Source organism: Garra rufa, chromosome 6, assembly GCF_049309525.1.
Source record: "Garra rufa chromosome 6, GarRuf1.0, whole genome shotgun sequence".
Classification (NCBI taxonomy): domain Eukaryota; kingdom Metazoa; phylum Chordata; class Actinopteri; order Cypriniformes; family Cyprinidae; genus Garra; species Garra rufa.
Window position 1 is genome coordinate 35806342 of NC_133366.1, and position 19377 is coordinate 35825718.

The window sequence follows — 19377 nt, forward strand, 5'->3', positions numbered from 1 at the left end:
TTAACTGATGAAAGAATTGGATGCAATAGATTTGATTAAAAAATATTCAAGTTCACACTTCACAGAGAAATTGTAAAGAGAAAAATACAAGAAAAAATATATACACATATACATAAACATGTGTATGGATATACAGTGAGGTCAATACATATTTGATCACCCTGTGATTTTACAAGTTCTCTTACTTAGAAATCATGGAGGGGCCTACAATTTTCAGCATAGGTGCATTTCCACTGTGAGAGAGAGAATCTAAAAACAAAAATCCGGAAATCACATTTTTATGATTTTTTAACAATTTATTTGTGAATTACTGTGTCTTATACTTTTATACTTTATTACAGTAATTCACAAATAAATCGTAAAAAAAAAAAAAATCTTGTAATTTTCTCTTTACAATTTCTCTGTGTAGTAAACGGGGCTCACGTCACCAATGACGCTGTGAATGAAGGTGCGTTTGTGAGTCTATCAGATGACCAATTCCCACCTCGCTGGGTTCAGTGTATCAGTCAAAGACTGTTAATTTGGCAATAGGTCAATAAATTGAGATTTGCACCCTGGAGGGAGTTGGTCAACTGATTTATCTAAAAGTTTGGTGGTTTAGCTAGCTAGTAGAGCCTTGAATCGTCAACACAATGAAGACACAATTGTAATAAGATTAATTAAATTTATTAACAACAGATATGCAAGAGTAAATACAACACTAGTGATAAACCAATAAATGAATACACACTGCTAATAGATAATAGGCAACTAAATGTGAAAGAAGATACCAAATAAAGTGTAGAAACTAACAATGCAGAATGGCAGAATGCAATGCTGTTGAGCTGAAAGTAGCAATATAAGAGATTTCTATGGTAATGTTGTCTATGGGGAACCCACTTAATGGCTCTGGTAGGTTTAATGATAAATAACTGCGTATTTATCTCGGAACAAACAATATAGCTATCATTTGTAATGCTGACCACACACAGCAAAAATCAGAGTGTTCAATGTACTCTATAGGTATTTTGTATATATAGGTCCAAGAGTTCGGTGTTCAGTGAACACTGTAAAAAGTGTAAAATATATACTCTCAAAATAGAGTTACATTTGAACACCTGGAGAGTTAAAATGAACTCTTATAACTAGCACTTTTTGACACCGTTTCAGTGCTTTTGAACACTTGCAGTGTAAACCTAGAACCTTTGCAGAGCTCATTATTTAACACCTGAAGAGTACAAATGTACTCTAAAGCTGGTACCACTTTTTTCACTTACAATGTTTCAATAGTTTCCAACACCTGCAGTGTAAACCTAGAACCAACAGTGAATGAAAAATACTCCAAGTCAGTGCTTTTTATGTCTGTTTTATTTAACAGTTCATGTATGTTCAAAAACCAAACTCATACAAACACATGTACAGGAACAACATACTGATAATCTCTATCAAAACCATAAGTAGTTTGCAGATCAAACGGCTTAAAGAAGTGCAATTTATCAACTTTAAGCATGGAAACATTATGATCACTTCCGCGTGTCACATGAAAGGAATGAAAATGCTCTGAAAAACAAAGTGTCTGAAAGTCCTCTGTTACAAGAAAATATTCTCGATTAAATGCAATGATGTCTTTTAACTAAATACACTAAACTGAATACACTGACTAAATACAGGCAAATTGTCCTCTTTGTCCGTGCAAACTAAAAGGTCTGGACGATACTCAGTTCCAAAACAAGTGATCCAAGAAGTCAGATCAACTTCACAGTCTAAGTCAACCTGCAGTTCTTCTGCAATCATCTCACCATGTGGCAAGTCAATGAGCTGAACAGTTTTTACTGGCCCACAGTCAATACTTTTAAATGGCATTGATTCCCAATGGTATGCTATAGCCATCTGATGTTTTTGGGCCAATGACTTTTTTTTATATTTTTGAAATTTTTGATTGTGTTCTTGAAAAACCTATGTTTGGCTTCAAATCTCATTGACCAAACATGTAGAATTGGACCTATTTTTCGAATTACTCTGGGGTAATGAATCATGAAGTGATGTTTAGGGATCATTCTGCGATGTGGGTAAAGCTCTTTGAAAAGTTGGTGATGGTCAACAATGAGATGCTTCAGACATACTGTCATTCCATCAGTAACAACTGGAGAAAATATAATGTTCATAATTTGCAACAGAAGCAACAAGAGTCTATAGTGGGCATTTCCTTCTCGTAAAACATCTCCAAATATCAAGGGCATATTCCGGATTAAGCAAAAAGTTTGAATGGCATTGAGACCAATTCCGTTTCCAGTCTGCTCCAAGTTTATTCTGGTTGGATGATTTTTTCGTTCAACAAAGCCATAATTGTATGAGTATATTCGGTTACAAACATCTGTCTTGGATATGATTTTGTTGTCTGAGAGGTAAGCAAACAGCAACTTAAGCTCAAATTGCCCCACTCCTTCCAATATGTCATGCATAATGTCTACAGCATAATTTTCAGAAACATGAAAGTACTGTAGATCATTGAATAAACATTGTCGCTTAACTCCAAATGTGGATGGCAGTGTAGGATCTACCATGAGGTCATTGCAATGCTGATCATGCAGTGCTTTATTACGCAATGTTATTCTTGGATCATCATCCCTGAAAACCGTTTGTGAGGTCTGTTTGTCCACTAGACAAAAACGACAAAAATTGTTTGCACTGAATGATTCAACATACCCGAGTAATGTGTGCAATCCCAAATTGTCTCCAGTTACTTGTGCAATTGTTCCGTAAACTGGTTCATCAGAGAAAGGAACTTCAATTCCTGTACACTCAAGGACTTTCAGATCACGTACGAGGGGCTGTAAGATTAAATCAAATTCATACTTCTTCACATCCTCAGTATGAAAAAGGGCTAAAAGATGAATATTCATAAGAGCGGAGTTTATCTTTGGAGATAGGTTTCGTAAAACAAAGTATATACTTCCAACCTTATGGATACCATGCTTGGATCCGAGTGGATTTGCCATTTCAAAATCATCGTAGAATATCTGTATTTGGAGAGAGTTTGGTTTTTCAGAGAAGAGGGGGTGATCTCTAAAATAGTTACCATCACAGAAGTCTTTGTAAAACCCAGTTTTCTCACAAGGCTGCACAAAATGATCACAGATCTCTTGGTTGTTGAATATGAACTTCAAAGTTTGCAATAGAGGAATATAAACAAATTTGTCTGTTATGGGAACTTGATCATATGTGCCAGTAGTTCGATTCCTTCTAGCGTCATACCTCACTCCTAGGGCTACCTCAACAGGTTCTACAATACCCCATTTCTCACTGAAATGTTTTTTCCTTTTTGCCTCAGTGTTCAGTTTGCTAAATGGATTTTCAAGGTTGTCAAAATAATCGTCAAACTTTGTTCTGATCTCCTCATCTTTAGAGAGTAATTTTACAACATCATCTTTAACATTTGAATGCAATTCCTCTACAAGTTCCTCCATATTTTCAACAACAGTCGTTATGACATTAGTAGCCACACCACAGCCTTGGAGATTTGCAATAAGGGATGCACACATTTCTTGGGTATGTTGCCTGGTCTCATTACAGCTTTGAGAATTCTCTGGTTGCTCTGGAATTAAATTAACTACGGGTTCATCAGATACATCAACTATGACGGGTTCATTCTCAACTATGACGGCTTCGTTCTCAACTATGACGGGATCGTTCTCAACTATGACTGGTTCGTTCTCAAATTGATCCAGACTTTTAGCGCTATGTTTGTTATGGAGATGTTTTCTAAAGCCTGAAAAAGTCCAAAATCTCTGGTGGCATCCAGTCTGGTCACACATCAACTGAAACTTCTTACCAGGATAAAAGGCATGGAAAACTTTGAGATGACGGATCAACATTTGAATGGTAACAAAACTAGACTTGCAAACAAAGCATTTGAACATCATAACTCTTTAGTTGAGGAGCTTAGCTCTTAGGTCCTTGACTCTGGGAGTTTCGTGAGAATGACCTACATCAATGTTGTAGATGGTGGTCTGCACAAATGTGTACATGCCATTTAAGGCCTGGTCATAGGAGATGCCGAAAACATAAAGTGCTTTGAAAAGTTCATCAAAGGCTGACAGGGAAGACTTGCCCTTGCAGGGAAGGAGATCACCATCCAATGCAATGTAGAACTCGTGGATGTGCTTCCTTGTCGTCCCAACTGCCAGGATGTAGGGCTGCCTCCGCTGGTTTGGACCAGAGTGCTCCTGAAGGCTGCGACATGACTGTAAGATAACAATAAACTGAAATTAATCTACACTGAACATCACATTTTGATGGATAAGTCACACTCTGATAGAAACCTGTTTGTGACTTCCTAAAGTCACACTCTGATAGAACGAGCACAAGACTGCAGTCAAAAGAGGTGAACCCCATTCTCTATTCGCTATGCACTTCAAGGAGGCAAAACATAAATTATCAGACTTATCAGAACTGTGGAGGTGGCATTGAAAAGAAACAGATCAATAATCTGGGGGGGTTACACAATTGCCTTTTGACAATGGCTATTGCCATTGGAGATTAGGACACACTGACCTTATGAAATTTGACTACATGGTCCACAGCTTCTCGGGTACTGATCTTTACAGCTCCCTTCTTTCCACTTGGAGGAGGTGGCAGTAGGTAGACCAGCAGTAGCAGTGAGGCCATGTCACTATCCCAACCTGAGAAGGCAGAAGCACCTGCTTTAAGCATGATATACACCTGACCAAAACCTTTAATACTACATCAATATTAAAAGTCAAAACCCTTTTCAATAACAATATTAGTTCTGCAACTAACAATTTTTTTGATAATCGATTAACCTGTCAATTATTAATCAATTGGTTGGATTAAAAGGCCAATTTATCGAGGAAATTTTATTCTGCACAATGCTCTCCTTCAAACATTGTGCCAATTGAAGCCTATGAAAACGTTAGTACATTAATCTACATGGGCTTCAGTCAAGGGTTATTGCGCTTCCATTCAGACCGCCATTTGATTGATGTACGGACTTGTTTTTGATTATCGATTAGTTGCTGCAGCCCTAAAAAATATATTATTTGTCTACACAACTATTTGTCATGGTAAATAAATTAAGCAAGTCGACATTTGAAAGATACACACCAGATTCATGTAAATTATTTACCTGGGACCTCGTCATCCTCATCAGTGTTCTCCTCTGCAGACTGGATGAGATGGTCAAGCAGGGGTGTCTTGCTGATGTCCTTGGCTTGCTTTATTACTTTGGCCTTCAGGAAATCCCATTTCTCAAGGAGTTTTGATGAAGTCTCAGCTCCAAACAACAGGTCAAAGTCTTGCGCCACCTAAAGGGGAGGAAGCAAGCATATGTGTATTTGATGATGGTGGTATAGTGGTAGGTGACCGTTTTCAGCTTTGAACAGCTGTTCTTGACATTGCAAAAACATAATAAATGTGCTTACAAAAAAAAACAAAAAAACTTACCAGGCCTTTTGTGTCAAGAAACCTTGGGAACACAGTAAGCACTGTGCTGCATTGCTCAGGATCATGGATCAACTTTTGCCTGTGCTGGAAGGTTTCTCTCATTTTCATGAAGATCTGTTCGTTGTCTGTGCTGTGTTTCAGTAGAGATATGGCCTCACGACACTGGTCTCCCTCCAAATGCTGCACTTTAGTCACTTCTCTCTCTAAGTTTGGTCCGCTGCTGCCTGTAGTGTGAGAGCTCCTTCTCCTACCCCCATTGGTACCGCCATTGCTGAGTTCTCGCTGTGTGTTTTTAATCTTCCAAGCAATGTAGCCCTCATTGCTGTCTATGTCAAAAAAGTGTTCCTAAAGACAGTATCAACAAAGATGGAAATGTATAAAAAAATAGTTTCAGCATGAATCAGTAGAGATCTTTAGAAAAGAAGTGTTAGACTTCTAAAATGCACCAGAAAATTATTCATTTGTTTATTAAGATTAACCTTACTTTTAAATATGTACTCACATAGCCTTTTTTGGAGTAGGGATCTTTTAGAGAGGGGAACAGTGTTACTATCCCCAATGCATACTGTGCTCTTTTATCCATAGGGGGAGCACGTCTGTGGAATAAATGTTGTGTATTAAAACCAACACACCGGAAAACCTATGATCTGCGCAAGGCCACAGCTCATTGGCCATGGTTGTCATTTAATGATAATCACCTATTTGATTACAACAACCAAATCTGCAATTGAATACTATGAATACACTTTACCAAATCATGCACCATAAAGCATTTTACTTACCCATACTTTTCAAACATTTCAGCAACAACAATGCTGACGAGATCACGGCGTGCTCGGTCCTTCATCTCTCCTGTCATTGCATATTTTGCAAGGACTTTCTCCCCTCCAGGCTTTTGTTCCAGAATTCTTTTAACAAGCTTGACAACAGGGAAAAATGTTATGGTAACAGTAACAGGTAAATGTAATGTTTACAACCTAAAGAGAAATGTTCTGAAAAAACATCACCTCTTTGGCTTGTGAAGAACTGTCATCAGTATGTAGACTTTTTGGGGACATCACAAAGGCGTCATCAATGCGCTGTCTTTTTGGGGACATCAGAGAAGCATCACTGTCTGATGAGGGTGATGATAGTGACAAGGTGTCTGTGCACGAGGACTGGATGGGAGAGTCTGAAAAGGGCAAAAAGATCATCATTTTAAAAAAAAATATTTCAGTCAATGTTTCCACAGGTTTAAGTGAGGAGAGGTTAAAAAAAGGCATGGTGAGACTGCTTCCAAGAAACTGTTTTCTTTGCCATCTATAAATTACATGAGTTTTGGTAGTTAATGTGGCCAGACTTTAAGCAGTTTAGGCCATAATACATTAACTACTAGATGGCAAGACTGACTGTTTTTTTGAGAAGTACTCAGGTCAACAGTCTTACCAGCTAATCCATTTTATCTCAAATGTAGTTTTTCACATCCTTATGTGAACACTGACAGATAAGAGATAAGGTTGGAAATAAGCAAAGTAGTCCTTTAACAGAGAAAGCACAAATCGGACATTGGTGAGAAGCTACTGTTTTGAATTTGTGATAGCAAATAAATTACAATGTTAACACATTGGTATTGTTACCCTGCAATGTACATTGTAATTGTACAACCATTTACCAGAAACTGAAAGAACGTTAACAATGGTCCACAGGATGTCTGCTTTTTCCTCCAAGATGTCGCTGAAGACCTCTTCATCAACCTCTGTTCCACTGTCATCCAGCACATACATGTTTGTCTCAGGGGGTATGCTGAATTTCTCTTTAGCTTTGAATACAGAAAAAACATAAGTTGTTGTGTTAGGGTTATAAAGTGGGAGAACAATAATGTTTTTAGCACCATTTCTATCTTAATGGGCAAAGCTATGGTAGGCTAGCATGGTGCTAAGAATGAAATTTAATATAAACCAGTGGTTGCGTAAGACTTTCACATTGTCCTTTATTTTGATTTATAAGGTCGTAAAAATTGCACCATAATCTCTTACTCTATTTTAATTTTCATATTTTTATATTAATTATAAGACATTTAATAGCTTTCGTTTTAATTCACATTTTCATTTTTAATCATGAACTTACAGGTTATAGCAGCATATAGGCTAGATTATGCATTTTTTAATATATGAAGAGTCACTTTTCATAGTTAGGGTTTGTACAGATTTTGAAGAGTTTAATTTAAGCACTTTTCAAGCATTTTTAAGGTCCCAAAATCCATTTCTTCAAGTAGCAACAAAATTAAAGAATATATATAGTATAAACAGTGCCCCTTTAGAAAACTACAAGCTAAAATATTAGAATCTTCAATATTATATTAACTTATATTAAATCACTCTTTGGATACTTTTTAAAAATGTGGCTATATTTTTGTATATTTGTTGTGAACTGTAGGTTAGGTTGATTTTTTTGTAGATGGTTGGAATAATAATAATGATAATAATGAGTATATAATACATGAATATCTTCCATAAATAACTTAAAATATTATTTTAATAAATAAACATTGTTTTAAAAAGGATGTGAAAAAGAGTATTTAAGTGTTATCAATAGACTATATAAACTTAATCTTAACATATTCAGCCAACACTGATTTGTTTTATTTATTCTTGTCAGTGGCAGCTCTATTAGTCTGTATTTACACATAAGACATGATGCACAAGACATGATGATCCATATTGTCATATCAGATGTTTTTTTTTTTCACGTCCGTTGCTATGGTTACTACCTATCACGGAACGATTATTTACAGAACTCACTCTGGTAAAAGCGGTGGTCACTCCGAAAGTTTCGTCCTCTAAGCATCATGAAAAACTAAACTTTCGACTGGCTAACAATGCATACAATGCTGCAGACGTTAAAATTTAAACTTTTGCTTTTGTAAATAGAAACCGGAGTGCTTACACAAACGTGCACGACTGAAAGAACATACCCCCTCCCCTCCCTACATAACAATTATATATTGATTCGATATTAATTCATTTAATAATGTTTTTAAAGAATTCAGGCAAATTCATTTGTCTCCGATTACCTTTGGAATGACTGGTGAAGGCTTATTCTCCCATAGCGCTGACATCAGTGTGTTTCTTACATAACAGAATGCCTTTCAGTCTGTTTATCGTCGACGCAATCAGTTTTTATTTATCATCTTCTAGGCAGTTATCGATAAAATTACAGCATGCAACATTTCTTAATGTAGCCTAGATGTTTGCGCGCCAGGCGAATACACGAGGCGCCAAAATGGAATTGCACGAGACGTGCTCTCGCGACATTAAACAAAAAATAACGATTGCCAGACGGATTTATTATATTTTTAGTTACATCTGACGTCCTGAATAAATAAATTAAAATCAAGCATTTTCCAAACTTTCGAGACTTTGTAGGAACCCTGATTCGGCCTTCAGATGTTTCCGTCACTGCTAAAAAAAATTAGTCAATGACGGAAAATATTCGGTTAACACGACCTCTGATCTTAACTTCAATTATAAAGAGAACGAAGAGAACAATGCTATTAAAATGAACTTACCCTCCCTGAGAAATGCTGGATATGATGCTCCATTGAGTTTGATGTACTTCTTCTTTCCTTGGTACTGCACTTTGAAAAGCATTGCTGTAGTTTTCCTCACATATTACTACAACATAAAAATACAATTGGTTTATTGAACACGCACAATACCAAATGTAGTGCAAATAAAGTCAGACTCAATCATCTCAGACGGGAATCTGTAAAGTTAGCTTTCAAGGCTAGCTAGTCAATTTAGCCTGCACAAGGCGCGAGATTGGGAGCGGCAGCTAACGTTAACAAATGATTGCTGCATTTTCATTTTGAAATTTCATTTATTGGTCAACAATCAACGTTAACGTTACCACTAAAAACATTTTTACCAGATTTAACATTCACAATTACTTTAGCTACCATTAGTATAGTAAGTTAGCTAGTTAAACTAAATTACAAAACGTCACACCTCTTCTACTTATACATTAGCGTTTTTAGTGTTTTAGTTATGAGAATTAAAACAAGAAGACAACCAGGAATATTCGGCATGATTCACTTGGTGGTTTCTTACCTAACTTACGGTCTGCAGAATCAAAATGTCGACGACGTCTTCGAATGTCAGTTGGAAACTGGTGTCCACGAGGCTGCGTCATGATTCAACCAATGACAATGCGTAGTCGATCTGATGACGTATCGAAACCTAAACTCATGTGCGGACGGGACAGCAACAGATTGACTCTCAAAGAGTTCACCATCCCACTATTTACACTACAACAGCTCCACATCAACACTGAACCAATGCACTAACACTTGAGAGAGTTTCTGGTGAAACCTGACAAGTGTACTTTAAGCCCAGTTTACTCCAAAGTGTATAAATTATACTCTGGTCATCAAAACTCTGGGATTTTAACACTCTGACATTTGCTGTGCAAGTAAATGTTATCTAAACAGGTTAGAAAACATAGGCTGCAGGTATAAACTAAGCCAAGGTCTTTAGGAAAGAGGTTTGGTAAGTTTATAGTTACGTTCCACTTGGTCGGGTGCTCAGTCCGGCGGCAGAGGCGTCTTCCACTGGTGATGTGGTTTGCATACAGTGGGGAGGGCACAGAGTTGCGTTCCGGTAGCCGTCGAGGCGCTGACCTGGAGGATGCTGGACTTCTGTTGTGCCAAAGAGGGTCCTAGAGCGTGGGCCGGGTAGCTGGGTCAGATGGGTCTCCACAGGGTCCTTTGCAGCCGGGCTGCGTCGTTGAGGAGCCGTGTGTCTGCCAATTTGGAGGTCCTTTGCGGTCAGGGGTTTGGTGTTGTGGACTTTCCTACTGGTGCTGGGACGTGAGGGAGGCGGAGCGAAAGTCCACAACACCAAACCCCTGACGCTGATTGGTTGGAACACTGTTTGTTTATGTGTGGAAAGGTTGGTAGTGCCGATTGTTTTTTTTTGCATATCTCGGACCCTAGGCTGACCAGAGAGACGCGGTTTTTTCACAGACAATTAATGGGGCAGGCAGCGAGCGGATCGTGATGAAAGGTCAGCTGAATTTGACACTTCATGTTTCAGGCTAGAAATCGCTGAAACAACCTTTAAGGTCTCCAAACATATGTATGAATGGATTTGGATGGATCTTTGTGGCCTTCTTTGTTTCGGCCACTGCTGTCGCATCCAGAGTTCTTAAGGAATTTTTATGGCAGTCATTCCCAAACCTTAGGATTGGAGAGGGTCAACCCGTAGTCCAATAAGAAGTTCTCTCTTAAGTGGTTGTGGTTGCAGAAGGTCTCCCTTCCTGTTCTGTTAGAGGTGTCTGGTAGTTATCTTGGCATCTTATCTGATGTTTCTGAACATTTGTTTATGTTTCTCAACCAAGATCCAATCACAGTGTGGCACATCTCCCTCCACCCTGGCAGTTAGAGAAGAGGGCTTGCCATAAACTGATCCTTGGAATGCCATTTCGACCGTTGTTCACTACATCTGTGAACTTGAATTTTTTTTTAATCAAATCTATTGCATCCAATTCTTTCATCAGTTAATATACCAGCACTCACCACAGCAAATTAAATATTTTTTTGATATAACGTTCTGTCATTTTGAAAATGTGTATTTTTAATCCCAAAAAATTTTACAAGCAATTTCTCTGTTAACATTTTTTCAAATGCGCTGCATAATGTGTGATATTTTATGATTTGTCTGCTGCAACATACTTTACACAGTACTGCCAGTGAATGGTGCAAACAGTGCAAAAAACATTTTTGAATTAACTACAATTTAAATTTTAAAATACATTCCTCCAATGTCAATAAAACAATAAAACGGCATACATGACATGAGGAGATAATACTTAGAAATGTAGATTTCTAAATGGGAATAATGAATATCGCATAAATTTACAGTTTGATTTTATCTGTTGTCCAGACCATGGTTCACATGGTCGTACTGCCAAGCAACTTCTCCTGCTGGTGAATTGAAGTACTCTTTGTACAGTTCTCTGATATTTTGCTGCCCCCTAAAACATTGTAGTGTTTGCTCACAATCATGGGCATCCTCTGTGGCATGATCCTGGTCATTTCCATTCGGGTGTAAATAATTGCAAAATGCACAAGCAGCTTTTACAACTTTTTTCAACAACAGTTGGTTGAACCTGTAAAGTTCTTTGAAAAACCCGGAAGCGTTGGCTGAGGATGCCAAATGCATTTTCAGAGATGTGCCGTGTCAGAGACAAACGATAACTGAAAATTCTCTTGTCTGTGGGGAAGCGACGTCTAGGGAATGGCCGGAGGAGGAATGACTTCAGCGGAAAAGCTTCATCCCCCACAACGACATGGTTAACTTTTCCCAGCTCAGGAGCACCTCGAAGTTCTCTTGGTGGTGGAACATTCAGAGTTCCATCTCTGAGTGCCTTTCCTAGGACAGAATTGGCAAAAAGGCACATATGTCAATTTGGCATTTTGTCAGCAAGGGGGCCAATTGTAAATTTTCGAACTCACTGACGGACATTCTAAAGTACCTCCGAAGACGCTCATGGTATGAGCATGAGTCGATAGAACTCCCCGTGTTCTTCTCTTTTCATAACTATTGGATGTATCCAATATTGGGCGTCTTTTACGTTGTCTTTCCTCGTTCAACAGAGCAATAATTTCTTCATCACTGGAGGAGGAGGAGCTGCTGCTGGAAAAATCCATTTTCTGTTTACCAGTTAACAGAAAGCGTGAACATTGTTTTAAAAACATGTAAAGACTGGCTTTCCCCTTCTTCTGTATAACAAGCAGAAGCGCAGCGCCACCTTGTGTACCAAGGTATTTCTGGTTTTTATTAAGCACCGTGCCAGTAATTTCGGCAGTGATAATCGCTTGGGTATCCTGGTGAAAAATGTCAAAAAAAAAAAAACATATGCACTGTATGCAGAAAAATAAAAAGGCAATAAAGGCTTTTAATTCAATTCCATTTAAAACCTTTATTCAGATATTCAAAACAAAGCCTAAAACGTTATGGCTTTCAACTATTAAAGTTAAAATTATTTTTTTCTTATGCAAATACAATCAGTTAACCACAAATGTTAATAACATATAAAAGTGTAGATAATGTATTAATAAAAAGGTGACATTTAATAATAACTCAAAGCAACATGATCATTAACTACTGAAAGTAAAAGTGAAAACTAATGAGATTGATCTCTCTCCTACTAATTTACAAGTAGGGATGGGTATACATATACATGCCAGACCAGTATGTGTAAATCTGCCAGAGATATACACAAAAAAACAACTGATTGTTTCTGCATGACTGTGTATTGCAGATGATGAATAAAATGCTTCCCACATGCAGTGCAATGATACGGTTATTGTCCAGTGTGGATCCTCTCTTGTATTTTCAGATATGATGACCGACTAAATCTCTTGTTACAGTGTGAACACTTATGAGGTTTCTAACCAGTGTGGATCATCTCATGTATTTTCAAATGTACTGACTGACTAAATCTCTTGTTGCAGTGTGAACACTGATAAGGTTTCTCTCCAGTGTGGATCCTCTCATGTGTTTTCAGAGATGCTGATTGATTAAATCTCTTGTTGCAGTGTGAACACTCATAAGGTTTCTCTCCAGTGTGGATCATCTCATGTGTTTTCAAATGTACTGACTGACTAAATGTCTTATTGCAGTGTGAGCATTTAAAAGGTTTCTCTCCAGTGTGGTTCATCTCATGTGTTTTCAAACATACTGACCGACTAAATCTCTTGTTGCAGTGTGAACACTTATAAGGTTTCTCTCCAGTGTGGATCCTCACATGTATTTTCAGGTCTGATGATTTAATGTATCTCTTGTTGCAGTGTAAACACTCATACGATTTCTCTCCAGTGTGGATCCTCTTATGCAGTTTTAAATAAGTTGCTGAAGTAGAAATCTTTTCACACTTAGAACACATGCTTTCTCTCACACCAGTATTTATATTCTCATATACTTGCAAACTTTCTAGATGCCAAAAACTCTTACCACACAAATGGCATGAATGTGGCTTCACCTTTGTATGAACTTTCAAGTGATTTCTCAGACCTGAAGCTGCTAAATACACTTTACCACATTGATCACATGTGTGCTGCTTCTCTCTAGTGTGAACGTTCATGTGCTCCTTAAGGCTTGATGAGCGTGAAAAACTCTTCCCACATTGATCACAAGTATATGGTTTTTCTCCAGTATGAATTCTCATGTGACGCTCAAGATCTGTTTTTTTTGTGAAACTCTTTCCACACTGAGTGCAGGTGCAACATTTCTCTGCTCTTCTTTTATTGAAATCTTTCTGTTCGGCTTGAGAGCAAATCAAAGGTTTTTCTCCAGTTTTGAAATGATTTTTCTCCTCAACTTGACTTGATTCTTCATTCTCCTCTTTTTCTTGAATCAACTCTGAAATAAAAGTAAAAATGGTTAATTTTCAGTAACTTGTTATAAGCTGAGAAACATAAACAAAATAACATTTGTGAGCAGTGCCAATAAGTCCTACAGATGGTGGCGTCAGAAGCAGATTTGGTAGAGCTGGTGTGTGGGATATCAAAAATAAAGATAATTTGAAGGGGTCATATGATGCATTTTCCTTTGGAGTGTTACAAGCTGTTTGTGCATAGATTTGTGAAGCTGCAAAGCTTAAAGTCTCAAAACCAAAGAAATATTTATTATAAAAGTTAAGACTTAGCCACAAATCCCTAAAATGGCTTGTTTAAACACACCCCCACTTGTCCACGTCACAGGGTGAGTAGATTAGCGTAACACCACCCGTATGAATATAAATATGAAAAGAAAGAAGGTGTAACTTTACCGGCTGTAGTAGTGTTGCAGCGCCATGTTGTGGAGACACAGTGTGTTTTATTGCAAAATCGAACATTCTTTGTCTGGCCTTTCAAAGGACACAACTAGAAATCAGTGTTCAAGTTATATTTACAACACTGTTCTGGAACAGTAAAATGCAACTATTCGAGTGGGTGATGCACATTTCACGGAGGACTGTTTCCTGAACCTGGGAGAGCAGCTTACAATGCCAGATGTACACAAAGCGGGGCAATCACAAGGTTGCATTAACAGTCTGTGCTTCTGACTGATGACATCTAAGTACGTTTTCATATTTAAAGAATTCAGTACTGACTATTCAAATGCGAGTTTTGAGCAGTGTAGAGTAGTGCTTGTTGTTTCTATGACCGCAAATGCAGACATGGTGTTATGTTTGCATGGCGCGACAAAATACATAAAAAGACAGTATGAGTCATTCTAATCAATCATCAAAATCAAGAGTCAATATAAACAATAACGTATGCAATAAATGCCTCATTTATAATGGGTTGTATCGTTTCTGTCTCGATGCGCCAAAATGGTGTCACAACATGATTAGGGGTGTAACATTTCCAACACACGCTTGAGGTATTCAGCCAATCACAATGCACGGATAGCTGGCCAATCATAAGTGATTATAATTGATGTGTGATTCAGTCGCAAAGTGAAGAAAAGTTTGGCATTTTGAGACTTTTCTTACTATATACAGACAAAAAGTTGCTTGATGATTTGATGTTTTAAAATAGTTATTTTATAATTTCAAAATATAATGCAAGTCGAAATTGATGACTGAGTCAATAAGTGTGCCTCTGCTGCCATCTACTGGTTATAGTGGTAAATATAATTTATTTTTTTATTTTACATAAATGTTTTTTTATCACAAAACATTATTTTGATATATATTGTGTTTGGTCCCATTAAAATATCATTTAAACTGGATTTTAGAGCTTTAAAGTGTTGTAAATAGTTGTATGAAATACTTAAAAGCCATTGAAAAGTGCTTGAATTTCTCTCCCAAAATGTTGTACGAACTAATGTGAAACATGTGAGGTAATAGCATTGGAGTATGTCTGCCGCACCACCATGACTATAGTTAACACTACTGTTTCTGCCTCAGCCTTGTTTGATCTGTTCATAAAAGAATTCAGTAACACTTTCTTTGAAGCCCATATTTATAAAACATTAGAAGGGTATTCTTATCGCATTATACTGGATGCATAATGCATTATAAAAAACCTTATAGTATGTTGTATCATCTCATGAGTATAAATAAGAACAGTCTTAATGTATTATAATATTTACTTATTTGTGGTTATAGCTTTTAAGAGTTTGATTATCTCCTCATAGTTATAACGTATTATAAGTCTCAGTCTTAGTTTTTGATAAGTAACTCTGCAACTGCATGACAGCTAGCAGTAATTATTATTAGTATTATGCTAAATATATTCAAACACTGTGTTTTGATGGTTCCACAAAAGACAAACTGATTTGTAACTGCAAGTATGTGAATCTTCTTCCTAGCCTAACATTAACCTAAGTCTGATAATACTCTAAGGAGTGTTAGTTGACGTGTAGTTGCAAAGTTGCTTCTAGTCAATAGACCAGGGGGACCATCAAAATAAAATGTAATATAATGTAAAAAATAAATGTAATATGATATAGCCTATTTTAATTGCATCGGTATTATTAAAGCTTTGAAAGCCTGATGTACCACAAACAGTCATTAAAGATGAATGAATATTAAACACCAACCTCCATGTTCCTCCTGTTTTATTCTCAAAGGTTCAGGTTCATCCTGTTTTATTCTCAAAGGTTCTGGTTCCTCCTGTTTTATTCTCAAAGGTTCTGGTTCCTCCTGTTTTATTCTCAAAGGTTCTGGTTCCTCCTGTTTTATTCTCAAAGGTTCTGGTTCCTCTTGTTTTATTCTCAAAGGTTCTGGCTCCTCATGTTTTATTCTCAAAGGTTCTGGCTCCTCATGTTTTATTCTCCAGGTTTCTAGTTCACTCGTGCTCTCCTCACTCTCCACTTTAATAAACATCTTCACAGCAGCAGATCTCAGTTCAGCTGATACTTCTCCAGATATTCCTGCTTGCTTCCAAACCTAGTCACAGCTGTGAGGATGAGAATATTACAGGTATTTACTGACCAGATTCAAAAACTGTATTTTTCTGTTTACAGAAACTACATCTCTAACAGATTGAACTAAAACAGAACCACAACAAAAACAGAGCGTGCAGTGAAATCTTCTTCCTCTTAGGTTTAATGGTGTTTGTCAAACAGAAGTTTGTGTCTTAGTGCCATCCGCTGGACTGGAGTGTGAAGTGCCGAAAGGAGGGAAAATAATGCGGGGGAAATTAGTTTGTGCGTGTACAAGGTGCGCTTGTGTTTTTTCTTTAAACACAAATAAATGAAAATGACTTAAAATTATAGACTTGCATCGTGGTATTTGATCAGCATCAACAGTCTTTGTGAGTGAATATTAAAGGAGAAAAAAAGAGAAAAATATGCAATATCCTACAATATACAAAGAAGTATTTAACACACAATGCCCCAGCCTCAGTCTACAGTTTAACCGAGTCCCTACAGGATGGACAATTACAAAAACATTTGTTTCTAACTTTAGATTGAACAGAAAAATGTGTCTAATCTTGATTTCCCTTTTCCATCCTCTCTGCCTATTCCTTTATTAAACCTGATTATGACCTTTTCAGCATCTTTAATTGGCAAAAATCATGTCAACATATTCAGTTGTTACTCCTTGTTGACTCGTGCAAAATAAATAAACCGGCAATAACTTCTGCTTGATAATCTGTGTGTTTATTGACCACCATCACACCAGTGTATTACGTAATTTACATACGACTACCACACCGAAGGGGGGCGGAGCCAGATAGAGAGACTGCATTATCACATACAGATAGTGTTGTCACACATATCAATGTACTACATCCCCTTTCCTAAGCATGGTACTAAACATGAAACAAGATTAAACTCTAGATGCACCTACATCAGAATTCTTCTGCAAAATGAACATTATTTCACTTTTTGATTTGTTATACACCTGTTTACTAGAACAACAAAGGCATATTAAACTTGTGCAATAACCAAAAGGAACTGTTGCATATTGTAAATGAATAAAATGTAAAGAAAATGTATTGCATTATGCAGAAACTGGTATTGCTAACCAAGATAAACAAATAAATACAATTAGTGTGCAACTCAAAACAACATATCGAGCATTTCAGTCCTTGTACTTAGGGTTAGGGCGAACAATGCGTCCAGACCGTGTCACATAAGGACTACTTCTCAATTGTGCGTGTGTCTGAGAGGTTTCTTGACCTGTGGTTGTTTGAGTGAGTACAACAGTTGTTGGAGCATGGATTACCTGGTGATCCTCATCATCATATTGACTTGGCTTGGGCTCTTTCACAGTTAGGAGATGTCTGCGGTTCCTCCTATATTCTTTTCCTCCAGACAGGATGATGTAAGATCTTGGTTCACTGCAGACTTCCTTCACAACTCCTTTGCTATCATAACCACGAGGGGTTTGCATCCTCACTACTTGCCCTTTTGAGAGTGTGCTCAGCTGTTTACATCTTTTGTCGTAACTGTTCTTTTGACACAGTCTTTTCTTTTTTAGCTGTGCATGAACCTCACTGGAGGCTAAAGGAGAAGGTTCCAGCAAAGAGCTGTGAAGTGGCAGGGTGGTGCGGGTTTGTCTGGACATTAGTCTCTGAGCTGGAGAGCCAAGCTTGGGATCCCGTGGAACATTTCGCATGTTCAACAAGTTGAGATAGATGTCAGTGCCATCACGTTTGGACTTTTCCATGAGTTGTTTAGCACTGCGGACTGCGCGCTCAGCTAGGCCATTAGATTGAGGGTAATTTGGACTGCTAGTTTTATGAACAAAGTCCCAGGCCATGGCGAAATCTTTAAACTCGTTGCTCACGAACTGTCTCCCATTGTCTGTGATGAGGGTTTGAGGTGATCCATGAACTGAGAAGTGTCTCTTTAGCTTTTGTATGACACTTGATGAAGTTAAATTTTTTAGCTGATCAATTTCGTACCAGCCGGAATACGAGTCGACAAGCACTAAGAATTGGTGACTGTTCCAATCGAAAATGTCAGCTGCTACTGTTGACCATGGCAGACTTGGAACTGCATGCAGCTGAAGGGGTTCTTTCTGCTGGTGGGGTTTGGTACTGTTGCATGTGGCACAAGATGTGATGTAAGCATCAATGTCTTTTGTCATGGTAGGCCAAAAGAATATGCCACGTGCACGTTGTTTGGTAGATTCAGCTCCAGGGTGACCCCTATGCACAATTTGCATGTATTCCATCTGAAGTGTTTCTGGAATGATCACTTTGTGGCCTTTCCAGACAAGACCATCATCTGTGATCAGTTCATGTCTGTATGGGTAAAATGGTTGCATTGCTGGGGGAAGACTGTGCAGTTTAGTTGGCCATCCTTGCCTGATTGTTTTCATAAGCATTTGCAGTGTGGTGTCGTTTACTGTGTGGCGTTTAAGTTCATCCATACGTGATGATGAGATATTGCAAACATTCATTACCTCAAAGGCGTTTTCGTCATTGGACTGTTCATGTACAAATGCTTGTGGGGCCCGTGACAAGGTGTCTGCTATGTACATGTGCTTTCCTTTTTTGTAGACGAGGGTGATGTTGTATCGTTGGAGCTGAAGCAACATCCGTTGGAGTCGAGCAGGGGTGCTGTGTATGGGACGTTTAGTGATTGTCACCAAGGGCTGGTGGTCAGTTTCAATGGTCACTGGTTTGCCGTAGATGTAATCATTGAACTTGGTACAAGCAAAAACTACAGCTAGGAGCTCTTTTTCTATTTGCGCATAACGCATTTCAGTTTGTGTGAGGACACGTGAGGCATAAGCGATAGGCTTATTGTCCTGCAGGCACGCTGCTCCTAAACCAAACTGCGAGGAGTCACATGTTAAGGTGACGGGCCTTTCGACGTTGTAATACGACAGGACGGGAGGGCATGTGAGGCATTTCCTTAAGGCGTTGAAAGCATCCTGGTGCTGCTGCAGCCAACACCATACTGTGTCTTTGTGTGTTAGCTGGCGGAGCGGAGCGGATATGTCACT

The 19377-nt window shown here is 38.1% G+C and overlaps 1 protein-coding gene across 1 annotated transcript; it reads right to left on the reverse strand.

Annotated features, from left to right (window-relative positions):
* Positions 1-11271: 11271 nt before the first annotated feature.
* On the reverse strand, positions 11272-16502 carry LOC141336609 (uncharacterized). The gene is made up of 2 exons (XM_073842308.1): positions 16014-16502; positions 11272-13844 (listed from the first exon to the last, which is right to left on the reverse strand). The coding sequence occupies exons 1-2, from the start codon at positions 16297-16299 to the stop codon at positions 12874-12876; spliced, it is 1257 nt and encodes a 418-aa protein (XP_073698409.1). The 5' UTR covers positions 16300-16502; the 3' UTR covers positions 11272-12873.
* Between the last annotated feature and the right edge of the window lie 2875 nt (positions 16503-19377).

Coding starts and splice junctions, on each gene's coding strand:
- LOC141336609 (XM_073842308.1), bottom strand. CDS start 16,299: ATGTTTATTAAAGTGGAGAGTGAGGAGAGCACGAGTGAACTAGAAACC. Junction 13,845..16,013: donor AAAACAGGAGGAACATGGAG/GTTGGTGTTTAA, acceptor CTTTTATTTCAG/AGTTGATTCAAGAAAAAGAG.